Here is an 18,659-nt window from a genome sequence, read left to right as displayed (position 1 = left end):
TTGCTGCTGTGCAGACATCGAGACCTGCTGAGCTGCAGGTGCTGGCTGTAAGACAGCCAAGCAGACCTCCATTGGCTCCGGGCCCTGGAAAGAATTTTGTGTCTGAGCGCATCTCCCCTTCGCACTTCGCCTTCCGTTTCCCAAGCTCGACAAAGGCTGACCATTAGCATGGACTATGGCCTTACAGGCATTCGAGGTATGATTCGGTCCTCCATACCGACTGCAGAAACAGACAACCATTGTCCCCCTCTGTAATTTCTTTCCCTGTTTCTTGCTGGCCTGAGCATTCCCCTGCTTTCGCTGTCTGCCCTGCAGCCGTATCCAGGCTGCCTGCAGAGCAGTAGGCACAGCAGCCACCTTATAAGCTGTGGTGCCTACCTTTGCACAGGTCTCTGCCATTTGCGATACAGAAGGATCACCAGGAAAGGCCTCAATGATCTCCCTACAATTGGCATTACAGTTAGTTCTCGCAAGGTGTTTGAGCAAAAGCAGCCTCACATTCAGATCCTCCACCTGCCTCTCCACAGAGGCAGTCAACCTCTCCACAAATTGCAGAAAGGGTTTGTGTGTTCCCTGGACAATGGTCACAAAGGACTCCTTTGGAGCAGCCGCTTCTATGGTTTGAACCAACGTTGCCAAGCCCATTTTTTGGCACTGGTCAAGCACAAGAGGGTCAAGGGCAGCCTGCCTGTTAAGATCAGCAAAATTGCCTGTACCCAGCAGCTCATCAGTTCCAATCACACGCCTGGGATCCTGCTGACCTAACACAGCATTCTGTGCTACAACTCTGCCTGCCAACTGAGTCCATTTGGATTCAAAGATGTCATGTTTGACAGGCCGAAAAAGAACACGAGCCGAACACCGGATATCATAGGGTGGCAGTACATCAGCATTAAAAACTAGAAGCACCTGCATGGCTTCAATAGATCCCAGCCCATTATTTTCAAACCTTATCCCAGAGGTCCATCAAGGCTTTCCACGATAAAGCTTGATGGGTCTTATGAGTTGCACCCCGAATCACAGGGAAGGCCTGGTAACCTTCTGTTAAGGTGGTCACACCTGCTAAGTCCCGTCCTGTGGTCTCCACAGGAAAAGGGGCAGATGACTGACTGGGAGTGCCTCAACACTGCCCGATATTATGGTCTCTGCAGCACTAGCAGGGCTAGAAAATCCATCTCCGCCTTCCAGGGGGTGATGTGCTGAGTCACAATCGCTCATCTCCTCTACTTTGGCTTTCACATCCCCTCAAAATCGCGTATGATCTCTCGGACGTACAGTCACCTGACATGGGGGTAAAGTCCACAAACCAGCTGAAGAAGACCTACCAGACCGGGACCCTCTGCCCTGGGGAGGCACTGGCCTCATGATGGCTGTGTCTCCGCCTGTGCCAAAGGTGAACACTGCAGGGCTTGCACTTGCTGCAGCCCCAGCGTTCGTGGGAGGCGACAGTAGCGGGGCCGGACCAGCCACAGGTCCAGGCAGGGCATGCTCCTCACAAAGGCATCTGTCTGGTTGACTGCCTGAACCTGGCCCCGATGCCAACATCAACCCTGCACTCTCAGCATGACTTTTTGCCACCTTTCCCAGCATGAGGACACGGGCAGCGGGGTCAGCAGCACTGGAGCTGGACAGCAGCCACATGAGCAGTGACAGACAGCAGCACTGATGCCTCTGCCAAGGTCCAGCTGTGGCCGCCATCTTGAGTGTGACCAGAGCCTGACCCAGCTCCTGCAGGGTCTTGGTATGTGGTCACTTCCACCATCTTGAGAGGGGCACACAGGGGGGCAGCTCTGTTCTGACCCCGCTATCCCACCCACTGCCCCTGCCACCCACCAGACCACCCCCTCTGCTGTCATCCTTCTCAGTCAACACCTTGCACAGCAGCCACTCCTCGCAGCGCTGTGCACCCCCGCTCAAGCCTGGCCATGTCCCTTTGCACTCTTAATTCTCTTTCCCCCCTCCCCTCTATTTACAGATACCAGCCTGCTCACCGCTCACTCCTACCCCTCACCCTTCCCATGCTCAGCAGCCACGTCACCCAGTGGCAAAGGGGCAGGGCACTGGCTCAGGAGACAGCAGCACTGCCGCCAAGCTCAGCCTGGGGCTGCAACGTGCTTTGGGGACAGGCAGGGAATGGAGGCAAAAGTTGCCAGAGAACCCTTTATGCTTCTTTCTCCCCCTGTTGGAGTCCAGGGCATTCCTTTGGTTGCCGTGGAGGGTCAGGGACCTGGGCAGGGGGGTCTGGGACCCCAGCCCAGAGCTCAGAGAGACACTGGCTTTGATTTCAGTCCATGGGAAAAACTTCCTACACTGAGGGAAGGTTTACAGGCCACAAGAATGTGAGAAATAGTAGTTTAGCTTATCACAGGATGAGAAAATAGTAGTTTTAGGTTCCTAGCATTGAAGTGAATGGGGACAAGATGGAGAATCTGGGGCGTTGTCTCCTTCTTCTTCTCCTTCTTCTTCCCTCACTCCATTGCTGCATTGACGTGGCACAAAGTAGTTAGTGAGGATTGGGTCAAAGTAAAGATGACCTTTTTAGTAATAGTGATAGACATTGGTAAGAAATAGTAAATAAGAAATATGTAGTAATTAGTATAAAAGATAAGGACAGCCCAGCTCGGGGGGAGATGTGAGGAATCCATGCAGCTGCGAACATCTTGTCGGACTCCGAGAAAATTGTAAGATAAGAAACAATAAACGAAGTATGCAACCTTGAAAAATCTAAACCTGAGAACTCCGTCTCTTCCTTCGGCTCGGCTAGGAGCTGTGCAGGGGAGCAAAGGACCCTGAAACCACCTCAATGTTGGGGTAAGTCCCCAACATCCCCCAACATCTGTTCTTATGGTTTCAGGGCACTTGAGTGGTTTATTCCTAGATAAAAATGTTGCCATGATTTTCAAAACTACCCATCTCTAGTCAGGGTTTCCTACATGCTTGTATACAATAAAGTAAATAGAGAGGGTTTATTACAAAATGAGTGAATTTTAGAGATAAATTAGTATTCTTTGCCAATACCTATAAAAATTAAAACTTAACAGGTTTTAGTATTCTCTACACCCTTTCCTGTGAATTTTCTGGCAGCTTTGGGTCCCTCTGGAGGAGGGCATCCAGCATGACCCCGTCCTCATTCCCCCACTCACCTGCTCTTCCACTGCAGCATGGCTCTCTTCTAGGGACGTTAGGATGCCTCAAATTACATCAGAGCCCCTGGAGTCTCCATACCCTCCCCCTCATCCTTTTTTCCTCACCCCCAAAGGTGGCACAGAATGAGTCAAACTGCCCTGGACAGCAGCATGGTGCTTTATTCAAGCCCCTTCCACATGCACATCCCCCCAAAAAGGACTATGCAGCAACAAGAAAGGGGGGCAGCCTGCAGAGGGGTTGAAGTTCCTCCCCAGCCCCGCTGTCACAGGCAAGAGGCAGAAAGAGGGACTGGCAAGAGAGAGGACACAGGAAGAAAAGGAAGAATGGGGTGCAGGGTTAAGTTGAAAAAAACCCCAAACCTGGGATGGGCAGCATGACAGAGGGATTAAAAAACAACAGGGACAGTGAATGGGGCACAAGGATCCAATGAGAAACAGTGGCACATGGGAGCACCACAGAGCCACCGAGAATAAAGGAGGAACACAAGTGAGGCATGGAGAAGGATGGAGGAAAAGAGAGAGTGCCAAACACACAATGAAGACAGAGGGAAACTAATGGTTTCACGTTTGCCAAATTCTGGATGCCAAATTTAGTGTTTATTCTTTTTCTGTGGGAGAGAGATTAGGAGAAAAGCAAAGCAGGCACAAGCTTAAAAATGAACAAATAGTTTTATTAACACACACTAAAAGAATGGAAAAAGAAAGCTGGGAAAAAGAAACTAAAACAAAACAGAATGAAACTCCAAAAACACTATTCCCTCCCTTTACAAACTGTTAACTTTCCTACAAAACAACAAAGAGACAAAACTTGTAATTTTCAGCCAGTTTCACCATTTGAAAATAATCTTTCGTCAATTCTTTAGGAGAAGAGTCTTTTAGAGTCACAGATCTCACTGATAATTCAAAACAGCTTTTTTGTGGGTTGTTTAACTGTCACAAAAACAGCTGCCCGGGGAAACCTGCCTTTGTGACCCCTCCCAGTAGCAGTTTCCCAAGCTGCTTATGGGTCATGGGTCTTAGACTTTTGCATGCTGGAGTGTCACTGTTTAAAGATGAATAACTCCAAAAGCAAAGGATTCTTTATCTCAAGGAACAGAGATATCTTCTCACTTCACTGGTGCAGAGGGCTTCTCATCTCTATCTCTGTTCAAGCATCCTATGAGATTAATATCACTTAGTCCATCACAAACACCTCTGCTCAAATCCACACACAAATCTAAACAATCATCTCCCTAAATGTGTATCTTTCTCATGATTTAAAGGGATGATCTACATATAAAGCTCATTTCCATGGCTCACTAAGGATGGAATGACAAACTCTTCAACCTCCTGTCCCAATAATCTTTTCACTCTCGATCCACTGACTTCATGCTGTTTCTTCTCTATGTTCCCTCTGTTTCTTTCTTTTCTCTCTCAGGGAAGGGTTAGGCTTTGGAAGCTTCACGTTGCCAGGAAAGGGCTAAATCTGCCCAGACTTTTTCTCTCTCTCTGCAGCTCATGGTGTTAAGATTTTCAAGGCCACGCTGGTGGTGGGGGGGAAGAACTCACGCAGAAACATCAGAGATCAGAGCACCCAGGCAGTCTGTAATCAAAAAAAACCAAAAAACCAGGCAGAATCAGAAATGCCTTTTTGGCTCACCCCTTGGTGTAAATCAGGGCAGCCTCAGCCTAAATGGGGCTTATAGCTCTTATCAGGGGCCCAGCCGGTGGGCCTGCCCGGCCCCCTCTACTGGCAGCAGATGGGGCCCAGAGGCACAGCCCAGCCAGGCCTGCTCCTCTGGGCCCAGGTCAGCCCAGCCCCAGCTGCCCGGCGAGGGTGGAGGGGCCTGGCCAATCCCCAGCTACCACACGATCTTACCTTTCTCTCTCTGACCACAGGAAAGGGGCTGACCTGCAGGAAATAAAGGGATTTTATACGTATACTTCCCAAAGTCGCAACTGACATTTTCAGTGGTCAAAATAGATGCCAATATTCTAACTAACCCTCTGATAGGTCCCTGTCCTTTCTAAAGCAATTCCTAAGTCCTGACCCAGAAAATCATCCCACATTCCTCTATGACTAAAAAACTAAACTGTGCTAACCCATGACAGATACAAAGAGGAAAATAAGGACAGAGAGAGGTAATGACCATGGCACGTGCTGGTGGGGGGAAGGCAGGTAAGGCACAGCACAGGGATGGAGAAGGAGAGGGATGGGTAGCAGGACAGAGGCTTACCAACAGAAGGGTACAATGAGGGCAAAGGACTGGGCAGCAGATGCAGACAGGTACAGGCAAAAGGATAGTGACAGGGACAAAGAAATACAGATATGGTGCAGGACAAAGGGGAAAAAAAGAGGACAAAAGAAGGAAAGAAAGATGTGGACAGGGAGGAAGGGAGACAGAAAGTAGGACAGAACAGGGCAAAGGATTGAGCAACATTTATTAAATAAATACCTACTCCTGACCCTATTGGCTCAGGGCCAATATCTTTCCTCGGCCCAAAACTAGATAAATCCCTGTCTCTTCCTGGTCGCTCTCTCTCTTCTCGGCCTCCTGGAACATCACTTCGAGAATAAAGCTTGGACTGGAGCTGGGGTGAGAGCCACTCTTTTGAAATCTTTATTCTGTCTCTCTAAAATATATTTCCCTAAAACCCCTGAATAACTGAGCTAGCGAGAGCCAGGGGGGAGTGGCTAGAGGCAAGTATATTTTCACAACTGAGCACAGAAACAGACAGTAAAACTGCCTCATACAGAAATTTCCTGAGAACTCTCCTGGAACAGGGAAAGAAGAGGACCAAAGAGACTTTCAATGAAAGACTCTAAAACCAGCAAGAGATTTATTGTGTATTAAATGTTAAAAATCACATGCATAATTATAGAATATTTTATAGTTAAAAAAAATATTTCAAAAACCAACCATGACAGTTTACCTGCAACTGCTATAAAATATCTATTTATTTTTTTTTAATATATATATATATATATATATATATATATATATATATAAACATGATTTTCTGTAATCAAAAAAATTAGACAAGGATGCAATCATCCAGGTAATGCTGAGTGAACTGATGCCCTGCATCGGACAGTCTTGTCAAACTCCTCCTGGCGGAACTGAGCTCACCCCAGCCAGTTCATAGACGCACTCATCTCACACACGGATTCAAATGCAAATGACAGCTGTGGAAACAAGGAGGGGAAGAAAATCATATTTTGCATACTACAACTAAGACCTGTGAAGGGCCACAGTAGAATATGCTGCAAAAGAGCCTGTGGTACAAGAAATGCAGCCTCCTGGGCTGTCTCCTCAAACATCCTGGTGGAATATACTGCCTAACGGGCCACATGCACAGTGTGCGTGGGTTTTGTAAGCAGGGTCAGAAATGTCAGCACATGTTTTACCAGGCACTTCTGGTTTAAGTGTTTTAGCTCCTAAGGAAGACAGCCAACAAAGATGTTTGTTACAATTACCAAGGAACGGACAAAAAAATGACAAGTTGCTGGTTTTATGCAGCCGAGTCATTGCTGTTCTGAAGGATGGCCCCATATGGATCACTGTTAATGCGCTTGTAGACAAAGTGAAAGACCTGGGGCTGTGGACGGCTGTGCAACTCTGCCTTGATTTTCTGAGGGTAGGTATCTTCTGTCAGTTGTTGCCAGGTATCATCAACAAAAAGAAACAGCCTGTATTCTTCTGGATTTGCCACTTTAAACTTCTCAGCACAAAGCTGACATACATCTTCGGTAGTGATGTATGGCCTTACTAGCAAAGTCTTTCCTGTACAGCCGCTGGTAACTTCCTGGAATGCAACACGAAGGTAGTTCTGTGGAACAAGAAAGCAGACATCAGAAACTCGAAAAATTCTCAGCCTCTGAAAACTGAAAAGTGAGCAACAAAAAGCAAGCCTCTCCCTGCTCCAGCTTTGAAACACACCCTGGTGATTCCCGGACATTATGGCCATCCCGTGAGCTGCAACCTGGTCTAAGCCTGGCCTCACCCAGCTTCACAGGACAGCACTTAATTTTTTTACAGGGATTCAGAAAGAAAATTTACTCTGCACCATTCTAGTAAATGTACTTGATCTTGAGCAAAAGCTGGATCTTTTCTCCTGTAGAAACTGACACACGCCCACAACTAACATGGATACATTCTAAATAGGCCCCACAGGGAAATGCAGTTTCACCTGCTTCCTGTTTGTTTTTGTCTTAGGGTGATTTTATGATAATATTGTATTCCCCTATTGTCTGCTTATGCCCAGAAATGGGTCCTGAAGCTTTAAGCTGGATCCAGGGGAGGGGTGGGAGCCAGGGGAACTCTGGCACTGTATTCAGGCACTCAGTCCCATGTGTGCTTGGCTTTGTGGCACAGAGGGAGTTACATTTCTGCTCAGTTTTTGTCAGCTGAAGCAAGAAGTTTTCCCGGGACTGCTACAGCATTCCTCAGGTGACTTCCTCTGGAACTGCTTGGCTCAGCTTTGGTCCAAGAACCAGACCACTGGGAGCCAGATGCCAGATCCTGGCTCCAGACCTTGGAAGAAGCCAGGCCAGCTAAAGAGAGAACTCTAAATCCACCAGCTTTCTCCACAGCAAGGAGATTCAATACCTAACTGTTATTAATTTTCTCCCGTGCCCTGTGGGCACTTTGTTTGTTAAATAAACAGTTTTTTTCACTTTCATCCAAGAAATTCCTTTCGTATTGGTGGTAAAGGAGTGCCAAACCCAATTTTCTTTAGAGGAAACATTCATTCCAGAGCGTTTTCTCCTAAAATTGTCTCTAAACCAGAGACAGTTTTAAAAGAAAAATAGCTGAACTTAAAAACTAAAATGCAGTCAGACTGAAGGAGGTGGAAATATTACAGTGAGAATGAGTTGTTTATTGATGGAGCTGGCACCTATTCAGCTGTTCATATGCTGAATAAATTAAGCATGTGAAATCCCAGTGGTTAGAAGTTTACATTTCACAGAAACAAGCTGTTAAAAGCTAGGACTGAGAAGAATGTTCCAACAACCCAAGCTCCAAAGAGCACTCTTGTCTAATCAAATATTTCTTGATACCATGCAGACTGAAACACCAAAGCTCTGTGATAGATTTTAAAAAACAGGACTGAATCTGACTGAGTAAAACTAAGCCCATTTTTTAACCTGGTTTGAAGAACTTGTAGAAAAAACCCAGCCCTAGATAGGGCAGAACACACTAGATTTAATTTTTAATGCAGCTACCACATACAAGACCTGCTTTGAAATGCAAGAGCCTTTAGATGGACAGGATTGCTCGAAGGAAAGACTTCTTTACAGATACTTATAACTCATAGACTAGGTATCAAAATTACTTCCACAGTACCAGAAAGCTATATTTCATCATCATCAAAGTACTGGGGTTTTTGCTTTTCCATCCATCTGGAGAAGGTGGAAAGACAGCCTCCATAGCTTAAGAACCAGCAAGGCTGTGAGACTGCAGCACAGAAATGCCATGACCACACCCTGCTTCCCTGGGAGAAAGACAACTGGAGTTGCAGGTGTGTTACATGCTGGTTGTAGGGAAGGTGCTCCATTTCAGGACTGCAAGACTCAGACAGAGAAGAGAGAAAACTGCTGTTCTGAGCAGACAGCAAAATGCTTGCATTTGTGCCAAGCGCATCCTGGGGGTGGTGGGATCCACTGATTTAAGGCTCTCTTTTGAAAGCGACAACAGGAGGAGAAGCACTGGACACACTTGGTGACAAGCTCTTCTCTGCTCCCTGCATCTTCCTCATCCAAGTGAACACTGAGCCTGGACTGAGTTTATTTGCAGAAAGAGAAGATGGAACTTCCTACAAGATCTTGCAGAATCTTCTGTCATTTCCTCACCCAGCAGACCAGAACATGGGTTCCAGGGAGATGGACAGGCTTTGGGCACTGGAATTGCTCATATTCGCTTCTCCTCTTCCTAACGGCAGACAGCTGAATTCCAAGGAGTAAATCCTCTTTTCCCAATACCAACACCCTCCCTCTTTCAACACACAAGCTGCTGCACCTTAACAGTAAGTCCAAAGCAGGTGAAAGAGATGCAGGCCTGCTTTCAGAAGATGAAGAAGATAACCACTGCTTTGTTATTCTCCAGCTGAAGGTACTGCTCTACTCTGGAAGAGCAGTACAAAATACAGGAGACAAAAAACCCCCAAAACACAAAGAAACATGAGGACATCCATACAACAGAACTCTGCTGCCTGCTTAAACTTCAGAACTGTCGGGGAAGATTTCTCCCACCTCTTCTCTCTGCTACCTGCTTTATGTCACCACTGGCTACTGGACAGCTGGGCTAGTTTATACCCCTGGAAATCTGGATTTGATCTTTTGAATAATAAAGCATGCAGAAAAGCTGAATGTAAGATACAATGCAGTTTGTCCTTGTTTTACATGACTTAAAAGGGAAGGTAAGAAAGCTCTATTATTTAGTGTTTTCTTCAGACCATCATAATTAAACTATTTGATAAAAGGTGCAAAGACTTCAAAACAGAGGCAAATTTGCCAGCTGTAATCTCAGCACTGTTTCACTCCACTTGTAGCCCCAAAGAAATTTGGTATGAATCATACCTCTCAAATGGGAATTTCCAAGAACACAATCATCCCATTTTCTATTTCTACCCAAAGCTCTACCTGAAAATCATCAACTGAAGGTATTGTCCTGTTCGTTGTCCTCCTCTTGTGCCACTGCCGAAGAGTATCTCTGGCCTCTGAACTAAGCAACTGGGCAGCTTGTTCTTCCTGGAAGTTCTTGATCAGTGAAAGTGCTCCATAAGCGCTTGTCAAGTAATAGCCTCCTGTGAAGGACAGCAAGGGAAGAACTTCTCAGAATGGTCACAGTCACAAGTACAGGCAGTTTTCTTTGAGATACATAAATACACACAGAGAGGCACCCAGCAACATGCACAGATATGAAAGTTGCCAAAATATTTACAGACAAAAGGAAAGCCCTCCCTGGCCTGCACAACACTGGAGAGGATGTTCTCAGAGACATGAAGGGGTTACATGTGGTCCGTATTACACAGAGGTGCCCATGGCTGGGTCCACTCCTGCTGAGGAAAGCCATGTACTTAAATGACTCCTGTCACTCCTTTACTCATGAGTGTTTACCCCTCCACTCTTGGAACACCAGGTTTACTCTAAACAATTTTCTTCCCAAGCTTCAGAGGTGGATGAAATAAACATGGCTGTTGAAACAAAGTGAAAAACAATCTAACACTGTTCATCAATTTAAAAGCAATCACCCTCAGTGGCAATAAAGCAACAACTGAGTGTGAGAATTGTATCCTGGAATAATCCCAAAGAGTTGCCTTTGTTTTTAAAACAATTACTGATCTATCACCTTCACAGCATTCCGCAGAATATCCAACTAGTTCAGGAGATGGTGTGTACAGTCCTTCACACTCTCCCTTTATTACATGAGTAGAGAGCAAATTAAAGCCACAACAGAGTTGCCAATGTGCAAAAGAAGCTGCAGATCACACAGTAAAAGAGTCGTCAGCAACCAGGAGAAACAAAAGACATACTGTATTTTCTGTTTGGGTGGGAGTGTTCAGCTAACAGGCAGCACAGTCTATTCAGAGATGCATTCTATGCCTAGAGTAGTATTTTCTATACTACTGACAACATCCCCTCTCAGCCTTTAGCTTTCCAAAAGGATGAACACATAAAATTCATGCAAGACCCATAAGACAAATTGGACAATACATTGAAATGCACAACCCCAAAGCACTACACAATTTTTTCTGCACAGCAGAGCTGAGCTAGTGCCAATGACAGGCCCAGCCGATAGACAGACTTTCTTTGCTGCATTCAAAACAACAAGACTTAATAGTCCAGTAAACCTTTCTGCTTTTCAAGCATGTTAATGATCTCCTGCTTCACATCTCAAATATTTTCCATCCTAAGATTCCTAACAATGCTCTCAAGGATGCTCTGTACACCAAGTAAGGAACAGACTAGTGCCAAATTGGAGGAATTGTGGCATGAATTCTTCCAGGCATACTGGCATGCAAGAGGATATGGCAATTTCAGAAAGCCAGGATATAACAGGAATAGGAAACACACACATATACCTAAACACACAGCTAAGCTTGGCTGCAAGAACCTTCAAACTTCCTCATAAACCTTTCAGATTCTGGGCCTACCAGAGCCTTGCAGAAAACTTTGTTAAAAATACTACCATGGAAACAGCAAGGAGGCAGATTTCCTTGCCTCTAGCAGACTTTAGCTCTCACTCAAGAAATGCCTCAGGAAACATATTGCTAGGGCTCATAAAAATACTTTGCGAGAAGGAAATATTGAGAAGAAGCAAAGATCACTAAAAGGGGGCAATATTCTCAAAAGCATTTCCGCAAAGGTGCAAAGAAGTCCCCCAGAAATTTTCACTAAGCACCTTACCCAAGTCTCACTGTGTGCCTCACAATTTGCTGAGTGCTGTTGCTCCATAAATCCTCTCAGGAAATTTTCAGGCGCAAAAGGCTAAGGCCCTTCGGTGCCTGCACAGTGCATGTGTTCGCCTGCTGAGTCAAAATTGGTAGGAAACAATGTATTTGCTCACAAAGCAATACACAGCAGCAGATTTTCAGGCCTCTAGGGCTTGCGCTCTGCAAGCTACCCAGCAGTGGAAATGATGATGACATTCTCTTGTTACACTATCAACATTACTGTCATTAGGTCTTCCCCTCATAGGATTCCTACTCAAACAAGGGGAACATCAACAGTGCTACAAGGAAGAACACCCCCTTCAGGCAGTTCTAGTAAAAATAGATTACCTTCTCCATGCAGCAAGGATGGATCCAGCAACTCCATCATGTATTCAATTTCAGTATCCAGCTCCAGCATATCACACTGGGCAAGCACGTATGTCAATACAGGCAAGAAGTCATCAGCTCCATACAGCCTCCCTGGGTTGAAGGGAACACAAGCAGTAAGAGACAAACCACATTTTTTTACCAGTTCCCATGTTTGAAAGGAAAGCACTCTTTTGTGCCTTCTCTACCCAGCATGTCTGTATTACTCCAGAACCCCTTAAAGTCACCAACGTGCAGCAAAGAGAACTTGACACTCACTGCACAGGAAACCAGCTCAATCCTGTCCTTTAAACAAGCACAAATCTTATGATGCACACCATGAGGCATGCAAGGGAAATTTAGAGACTGGGCTCACCCTAGCACCAGCTCAATAGGTGAACTGGTGAAAAGGCTGCCATGCCAGTCTGGCCTGACCTTCATCTGCACTGCTACCATTGCATAAGAAGTGATGAATAGGCATTTTCTTTATACATCTGAGGATTGCATCCACTTTCTGGAAGCATTCAGATACAAATACCAGTCTCTTAGTATGAATCCCACAGCAGAGAAACCTGAATATAAAAGCCCATTAAGATTTGACAAGAAAACTCATTTTCTTCACAGATAATTGTCAAAAACACCAGTGAGCAAGGCCTCCTGTATCTGAAGGGAGCCTACAATAAAGATAGGGAGAGACTGTAAGGGTCTGGAGTGACAGTGATCCACAAACACTGTGCTGTACCTAGGCCTGTCTGTGCTCCTGGTACTTTTCCTGCATTTTGATTTTCTGTTCAGAAATCCCCATGGCCAAATTTCTGGGTCTGGCAAAACGGTGTTCACTGCAGAATGGATGCGATGGTCACTCAGAATTGCCCAGAACAGAAGCCAGCTTACAACTCTGGTGAAACTCAAGAGACACTAGCTGAGACATGTGCCCCAGCTACCACACTTACCTGGCTGCGAGTATAGATACTCAAACAGCTGGTGGCTTAATGCCACATTTAACAAGCTTTATATGACAAAACAAGACAGTCCATTGAGCACTTGCCACATCTTAGCCCAAGTCTCCCAGTGCAGCACTTCACCAGCAGCAGCCTCTCAGTATTTTCCTTCTGCATGTTGGAAATACTTTACTCAATGCAATAACATCACAGTATGGAGAGAGGAGTTTACAGAACTTCAGGCCAACATCCCTATATCTACTTTTAAAATGCAGAATTTTGAAATGCTATATTAAACTGGGCAGGAGCTCAGTCCTAAATCTTGTAAAACTACCTGGGGGGCCTTAAGAGCCACAAGCTTTCACCATTCATCTCAAATCTCCAAAGAAAGTAGGTGTCTTGATCTGCACCAGACCCAGCTGCATATGCAGTGATTCCTTAGAAAGAAAACTGCCAAGCAGCTGCAGCAGCTTATACTCACCTAGGGGGAAAATAATCTCCTACTACCCTAGCTTTGCTACATCTTATCTCATGACCTGTCATAGCAGTGTTCAAGAGAGAATGTCAGAGCTGCACCTATAAATTCATGCTATCCAGCATAGCATTCTGGACCACTGACTGCTCAGCAAGTCTTGACTGGTCTGTAGTGCCAGTTCAGTATTTAGGTTTCAAAGGCACTTTTGGATTCTTGTTACAGTGCAGAAATAGATGTCATTTCTGTTCCAAAAGCATGACAAAAGGGTCCAAATGAGAACATTTAATGGCACAGCAAGCCAAAAATACTAGATTAGAAGCTGCTTTTCTCCACCCATTAAGACAAAACCATTGTAGTTGTCATGTTGCATGCATGCTATTGAATTACAATAGCTAAATATACGGTGTTACCTCTATTACAATTTGCACAAAAATACTCATTTAGAACCAGTGTTAAATTAAAGGCCCACAGGACAGCTTTTCTGCCAGGCAACTTCAAAAGCCAACAGTTAGGGAAAGCTGCTCTTTTTCAACTGCTTCACATCTGTAGGATGCTCTGCCTGGAATGAGGTAAAACAATGCCCTGTTTTGTAAAACTATCAGTGGTGAACTAAGAAGTGGTTCATGCTGCTTCTGGTTTATGCTTTTGAATTATGCTAAACCCAGTCTGATTCATCAACCCCAAAGTTAAACATCCTGACACAGATGTGGCAAACAGAGTAAAGCATGCTTATCTAAATACACAGAGGCTGATACAGCTCGCATGGAGACATCTGGCTGACAGTCAATCACTTTGTACTCTAAAAGTCCAGTCCCGCTTTCAAACGGCAGGATCTTCTAATATATCCCTTCCTGAAGCATGTGTGGAGACTCCTCCCTTGGGTGGGAGCGCCTCTCATGGCCACTCCTGGAGGCCGAGCAAAAGAGATTTGGCCTCCTGGTCGTCGATCTCAGTAAGAAACATCAATCTCTACTCAGTAATTCTTCTGGGTCTTTTTGCTAGCTTTAATATAATTTCTTTATTACAATTGTTTTGATACAGTGCATTAGACTAGACTAGACTAGTAATTTTTATTTCTACACAGTGTAGTAAATAATTCAGATTAAGATCTTCTTTGTCTAATCATTTATTATAATAAATAGTTCATTTTTATATAACTATAAAAGGTTTGCCATCCTTAATCCTGTAGGACTAAGTTGCACAAAGGTTCAATCACACCTCTGTAATTCCTTAGATTTTAAACCATTGACAAAGTCTGGGCTAAGACTGAATTCAGCTGCACCCAAGCTCCTCTTTGAGAAGGAGTTTAGAAAGCATGAGGGCCCTTCCTGCACCATGGGAGGGCCCTCGTGCTTTCTAAACCCCTTCTCAGAGAGGATTTTAGAAAGCATTCCTTCTCCTATTAACTTTGTCTGAAGCTTCCACTCTACCCATGACAACAACTCTGCTTCAGACTGAGCTTTTAAGATGTGCAGATAATTCAGAGACAGCAAGTCAGAAACAGAGAGGAAGAATTCCCCTCAAAAGGGCAAGGAGAGACTATAAAAACTTCAGCAGGAGACCATCACATGGGCTGATTCCTCTAAAAGACAACATTAGGTATGAAATATCAGTGAACCTGAACTACCAGAAGCACCATACCTGAGTTATTCTCCATAACAGTGTAAATCAATTTGCAAACTCTCAGCAGCAGCATGACTTTCTTTTCAGGTGAATACATCTTCTGCATAGTCATGAACTTGACTTTAATCTTTTCAACGTCCACAAAGTCTGGTGTCGGAACAAATACGCCCAGTTCCTGAGGATTCCTCTGCCGCACGAGCTGCAGGTTTTCCTTCAGTTGTTTCCAGGAACCATCCATGGTATGAAACTCTTTCAGCATTGCTTCAATGTGACCCTTCAACGGCTTCAGAATGCACTTATGCATGGCCTTCTCCAGCACAACATCTGCAACAGCAAAACATAAACCCAGCTGACTTCCCCCTCCCCTCTAAAGCAGAGCCAGCATTAACACATGCATTCCCTAAAGAGACCCTGTAGAGCAAAACCTACTTTCTAAGGCCCATTTATTACACAAGCTGAGTTTCCAGATGTTTGTTAACGTGAAAACAAGAGGCAGAGCAGAATCTGTTTTCCATTGTCATTTCTGGCAATGTGGTAAATAAAAAACCCCACACCCACACAGACAGACTATGGATAGTAAAAAAAAAAAAACAAAACCCACACAAAATCTGTGGGTGTATTAAAGTTTTTCTTTTGTAGGTCAGAAGTCTGCAAGTTTTATTTTACTTTAAGTTTAGACTTCAACTCCCAAACTTAATGTAAAACCCAGTCAAAATCACAATTTTTGTCTCCTTTGGCATTAAAGCCTGTCCTTTTTGCAGTTTCCATTGGAAACTGTAAGTCAACGAAGATTTCCTAAAACTTAGCTCAACTTTGTCAGGATCTTTATGAAGCTGGACAGATTACGGGCTTTAAACTATAAATGAAAACCAAGATGTGTTTGTCCAGCTTCAGATTTCATCACACAAGCTTATATACAGCTTTGTCATCAAGTTCAAAGTTCTTTGGCAATAGAGTGCACAGTAACTGCTAACTTCAGGGCTTATTTTTAATTCTTGTTATACTCCAGCTTTTCTTTAACCCTCATTCTCCATTTTCAAAGTATGGACTGTGTAAACAGAGAAAACTCTTTGTTCAACATTTTTTTCTGCAAACCTTTACTTTAAAAGCTGCTTTCCTTTCTCAAGCATCCTTATGGCAGCATAGCTTACATTAGTTATGAGGTTACATCAATTATTTGTACCGTGGTGGGGAACATGGTGGGGAATGTTCCTGTGCCATCCCTACAGGAGAGTGGTGCAGGAGCCCCCAGAGCCTGGAGCAGGCAGACGGACCAGAGGAGCAAAAAGACTGAGAGCAGAGAGAGGAGAGGCTAATGTCACTGCCAGGTAACACCTTTACACAAATTAGCAGTGGACATTCTTGTTAGTAACAGTGACTCATTAAAGTTTCATTAAACTTCATGGCCATCCCAGGTTCTTTGCCTGTACTTCTGTGGTTTTTTTAGACTACAGCCTCTTTCTTTTCTCCCTACTCTCCCTCCCTTTTTTTTTTTTTTTTTTTTTTTTAATTACATACCATTTCTAAGGTTTGGGATTTACACACACACCCACACACTCTCCAAAACAAGTACTATTCTGTTTTCTTGCTTTTTACTTTTATTTATCTTATCCTTGTGTCCAACCGTTTTTCCTTTTGGGTCTCCATCCCTCTCTTTCCCACACACCCCTCATACACCCACTCCTCCTCCTTTGGTGTCTTGACTTCATGTGTAGCATTTTTTCTGTGTTTGTCAGGAAAGGCACCAGAAAAGCCATGATCAGTCTGAGACATGTTTTTGGTGGACTCTCACACAGTGGCCAGGGCTGGATCCAGCTTCTCACCAGACCAGAGCTGTTACCCTGGTTTTTCTGAGTTTTTTATTAGCCTTTGGATTTTCATAAATGGAGTCAGATCTTTTAGTTACTGTAGAATATTAGAGCAGTTTTTCTACCTTTCCCACAGAAGTAATATAAACAAACCCTTTGTTTTTCATTCTTTGTCCTTTGTTTGCATATTTCTAACCTGAAAACAATTGTAACTGACAATTCGTCTGGCCACTGAGGCTGAGGGGTGGAAACCCCAAAAAGCCAATCTTCTGCTAGACCCACAAATGTATAAAAGTAAAAGAATAAACAAAGGGGTCTCTCTTCTCTCCGCTCTTTCACCTGGGAGCTGGATCAGAGGAACCTCTGCAAAAATCTCTTGTCTGCGTGTGATTGCTTTGTGTGTCTCGGTGACACAGAGCCATCAATTAGCAACATGAGCAAGTGGCAACACTTCAAACCACTGATCCTTATCTACTGTACTTGTTAGAGCCAAACAGTGAGCACCAAACCAGCCAAGTAAATAAAATCATCATCCTTCTGCACAGGGACAGAAACTGCCTCTCCCTGCCATTAAAGCAATCCTCAGGGCTCATGGAGCAGAAACAACTGCAGAAACTATTTTCCATCAAGAAAAATGTGTGAGTCTCACCCACGTGTACTTTGGTTAGCTAAATTCCTAGAGTGTACAAATTGTTCCTTGCTGTTTTCACTGATGACTATTTTTTGACAGTTCAACTTACTTTATTTCTACTACCTGATTTTTTAAAATAGGAAGAACACTGACTGTTTTGCTCATAAGAGGAACACCACTGCAATGTGCATTCCAACCACCTGGTATTGTTGATTAAAGCAGTTGTGCTGCTATACACCATGCAAAGTGAGAGCTCTATACCTGTGAAAGCTGAACTCCCACATGCTTCCACTGGAAACTATGCATATGAATGCTAGGTACGGGCCATCCTTCATCTCAATAAAGAGGAGTCATCACCACATTTGTTCACAGGAGCCTCGGGAAACTCAGTATGTTTCTGTATGTGACTGATCCTCTACAGGAATAGGAGGTAGAAGCAGTGCCTCCTCAGATCCCATAGGAACAAGGATGTCCTTGATTGGGGCCAGGCTCGTTTTCTGTAGGTGAGAAGAGGAAGGCTCAGGGCTTCTGCTCTCAACCTTTCGAAGTTAGTGCCACTTCCACAGATGAACCATACAGACTTTTACAGCTGTGTGAGATGGCAAAGAGGTCCTTCCCAAATTTACAAATTTGCAATTTCTCACAGGCTCCAAAAGCAGTGCCTGGGAAGTGCTTTGAAATTTACTCAATCATATTCCACAGTTTCTACAACTATTTTGAAGCAGCACAGAAGAAGGAATCACACAACTTGTGGCTGTGCTCAAAGCTCAAAGGCACAACAAAACAAAGCAAAAACCACAACAAACAAAAATCCACCAAACCTAAACACATAAAAAGAACCCCAAAACAACACAAAATCTTTTCTTCTCCTTTAAGAATTCTTGGCACACACGTAAGAACCACTGAACTCTGTCGTCAAATGAAAAAGTAGCAAAATCTAACAAGCTGGTGAGGCTAATGGCAACATCATTGATATGAGCTGGACTGTTTTGTTAATGGTCAACAGTAATACCCATTGGTATCCTAATAAATACAAAACTTACAAAAAGATTATATTATTATTAAAGCCTGGTGGGACAGCACTTCTTGTGATCTGAGTCTTAGAACACTCTTCAGTGTCATGGCACCTATGAGCATGTTTGGGGCCAGACCATCCAGACAGCAACCCTTTCTTCAGCACTGCTGCTTCTGGCCGATTTCAGATAAAGGTGTCTTTGGGTAAGAACCCACAAACCAATTTTCAGCCAGCAGCAG

At 44.3% G+C, this 18,659-nt stretch overlaps 1 protein-coding gene across 8 annotated transcripts in view; it reads right to left on the bottom strand.

Moving 5' to 3' along the window:
• Positions 1-3,701: 3,701 nt before the first annotated feature.
• RIN2 (Ras and Rab interactor 2) overlaps positions 3,702-18,659 on the bottom strand; it is an 88,268-nt gene continuing 73,310 nt past the window's right edge. For 4 of the 8 annotated variants that reach the window (XM_040059919.1, XM_040059918.2, XM_040059917.2 and 1 more), the window contains exons 9-12: positions 14,985-15,290; positions 11,910-12,041; positions 9,769-9,932; positions 6,127-6,956 (exon numbers count right to left, since the gene is read on the bottom strand). In XM_040059919.1, the coding sequence (XP_039915853.1) occupies positions 6,639-6,956; positions 9,769-9,932; positions 11,910-12,041; positions 14,985-15,290 (920 nt within the window). In that variant the 3' untranslated portion in view covers positions 6,127-6,638. Of the gene's footprint in view, positions 4,729-5,004; positions 5,038-6,122; positions 6,957-9,768; positions 9,933-11,909; positions 12,042-14,984; positions 15,291-18,659 lie in introns of those variants that run through there. The other 4 variants (XM_058419920.1, XM_058419919.1, XM_058419918.1 and 1 more) reach the window with 4 other exon arrangements.

The sequence above is a fragment of the Hirundo rustica genome, chromosome 3 (assembly GCF_015227805.2).
Source record: "Hirundo rustica isolate bHirRus1 chromosome 3, bHirRus1.pri.v3, whole genome shotgun sequence".
NCBI lineage: Eukaryota > Metazoa > Chordata > Aves > Passeriformes > Hirundinidae > Hirundo > Hirundo rustica.
This window is presented reverse-complemented; position numbering and strand designations above follow the sequence as displayed.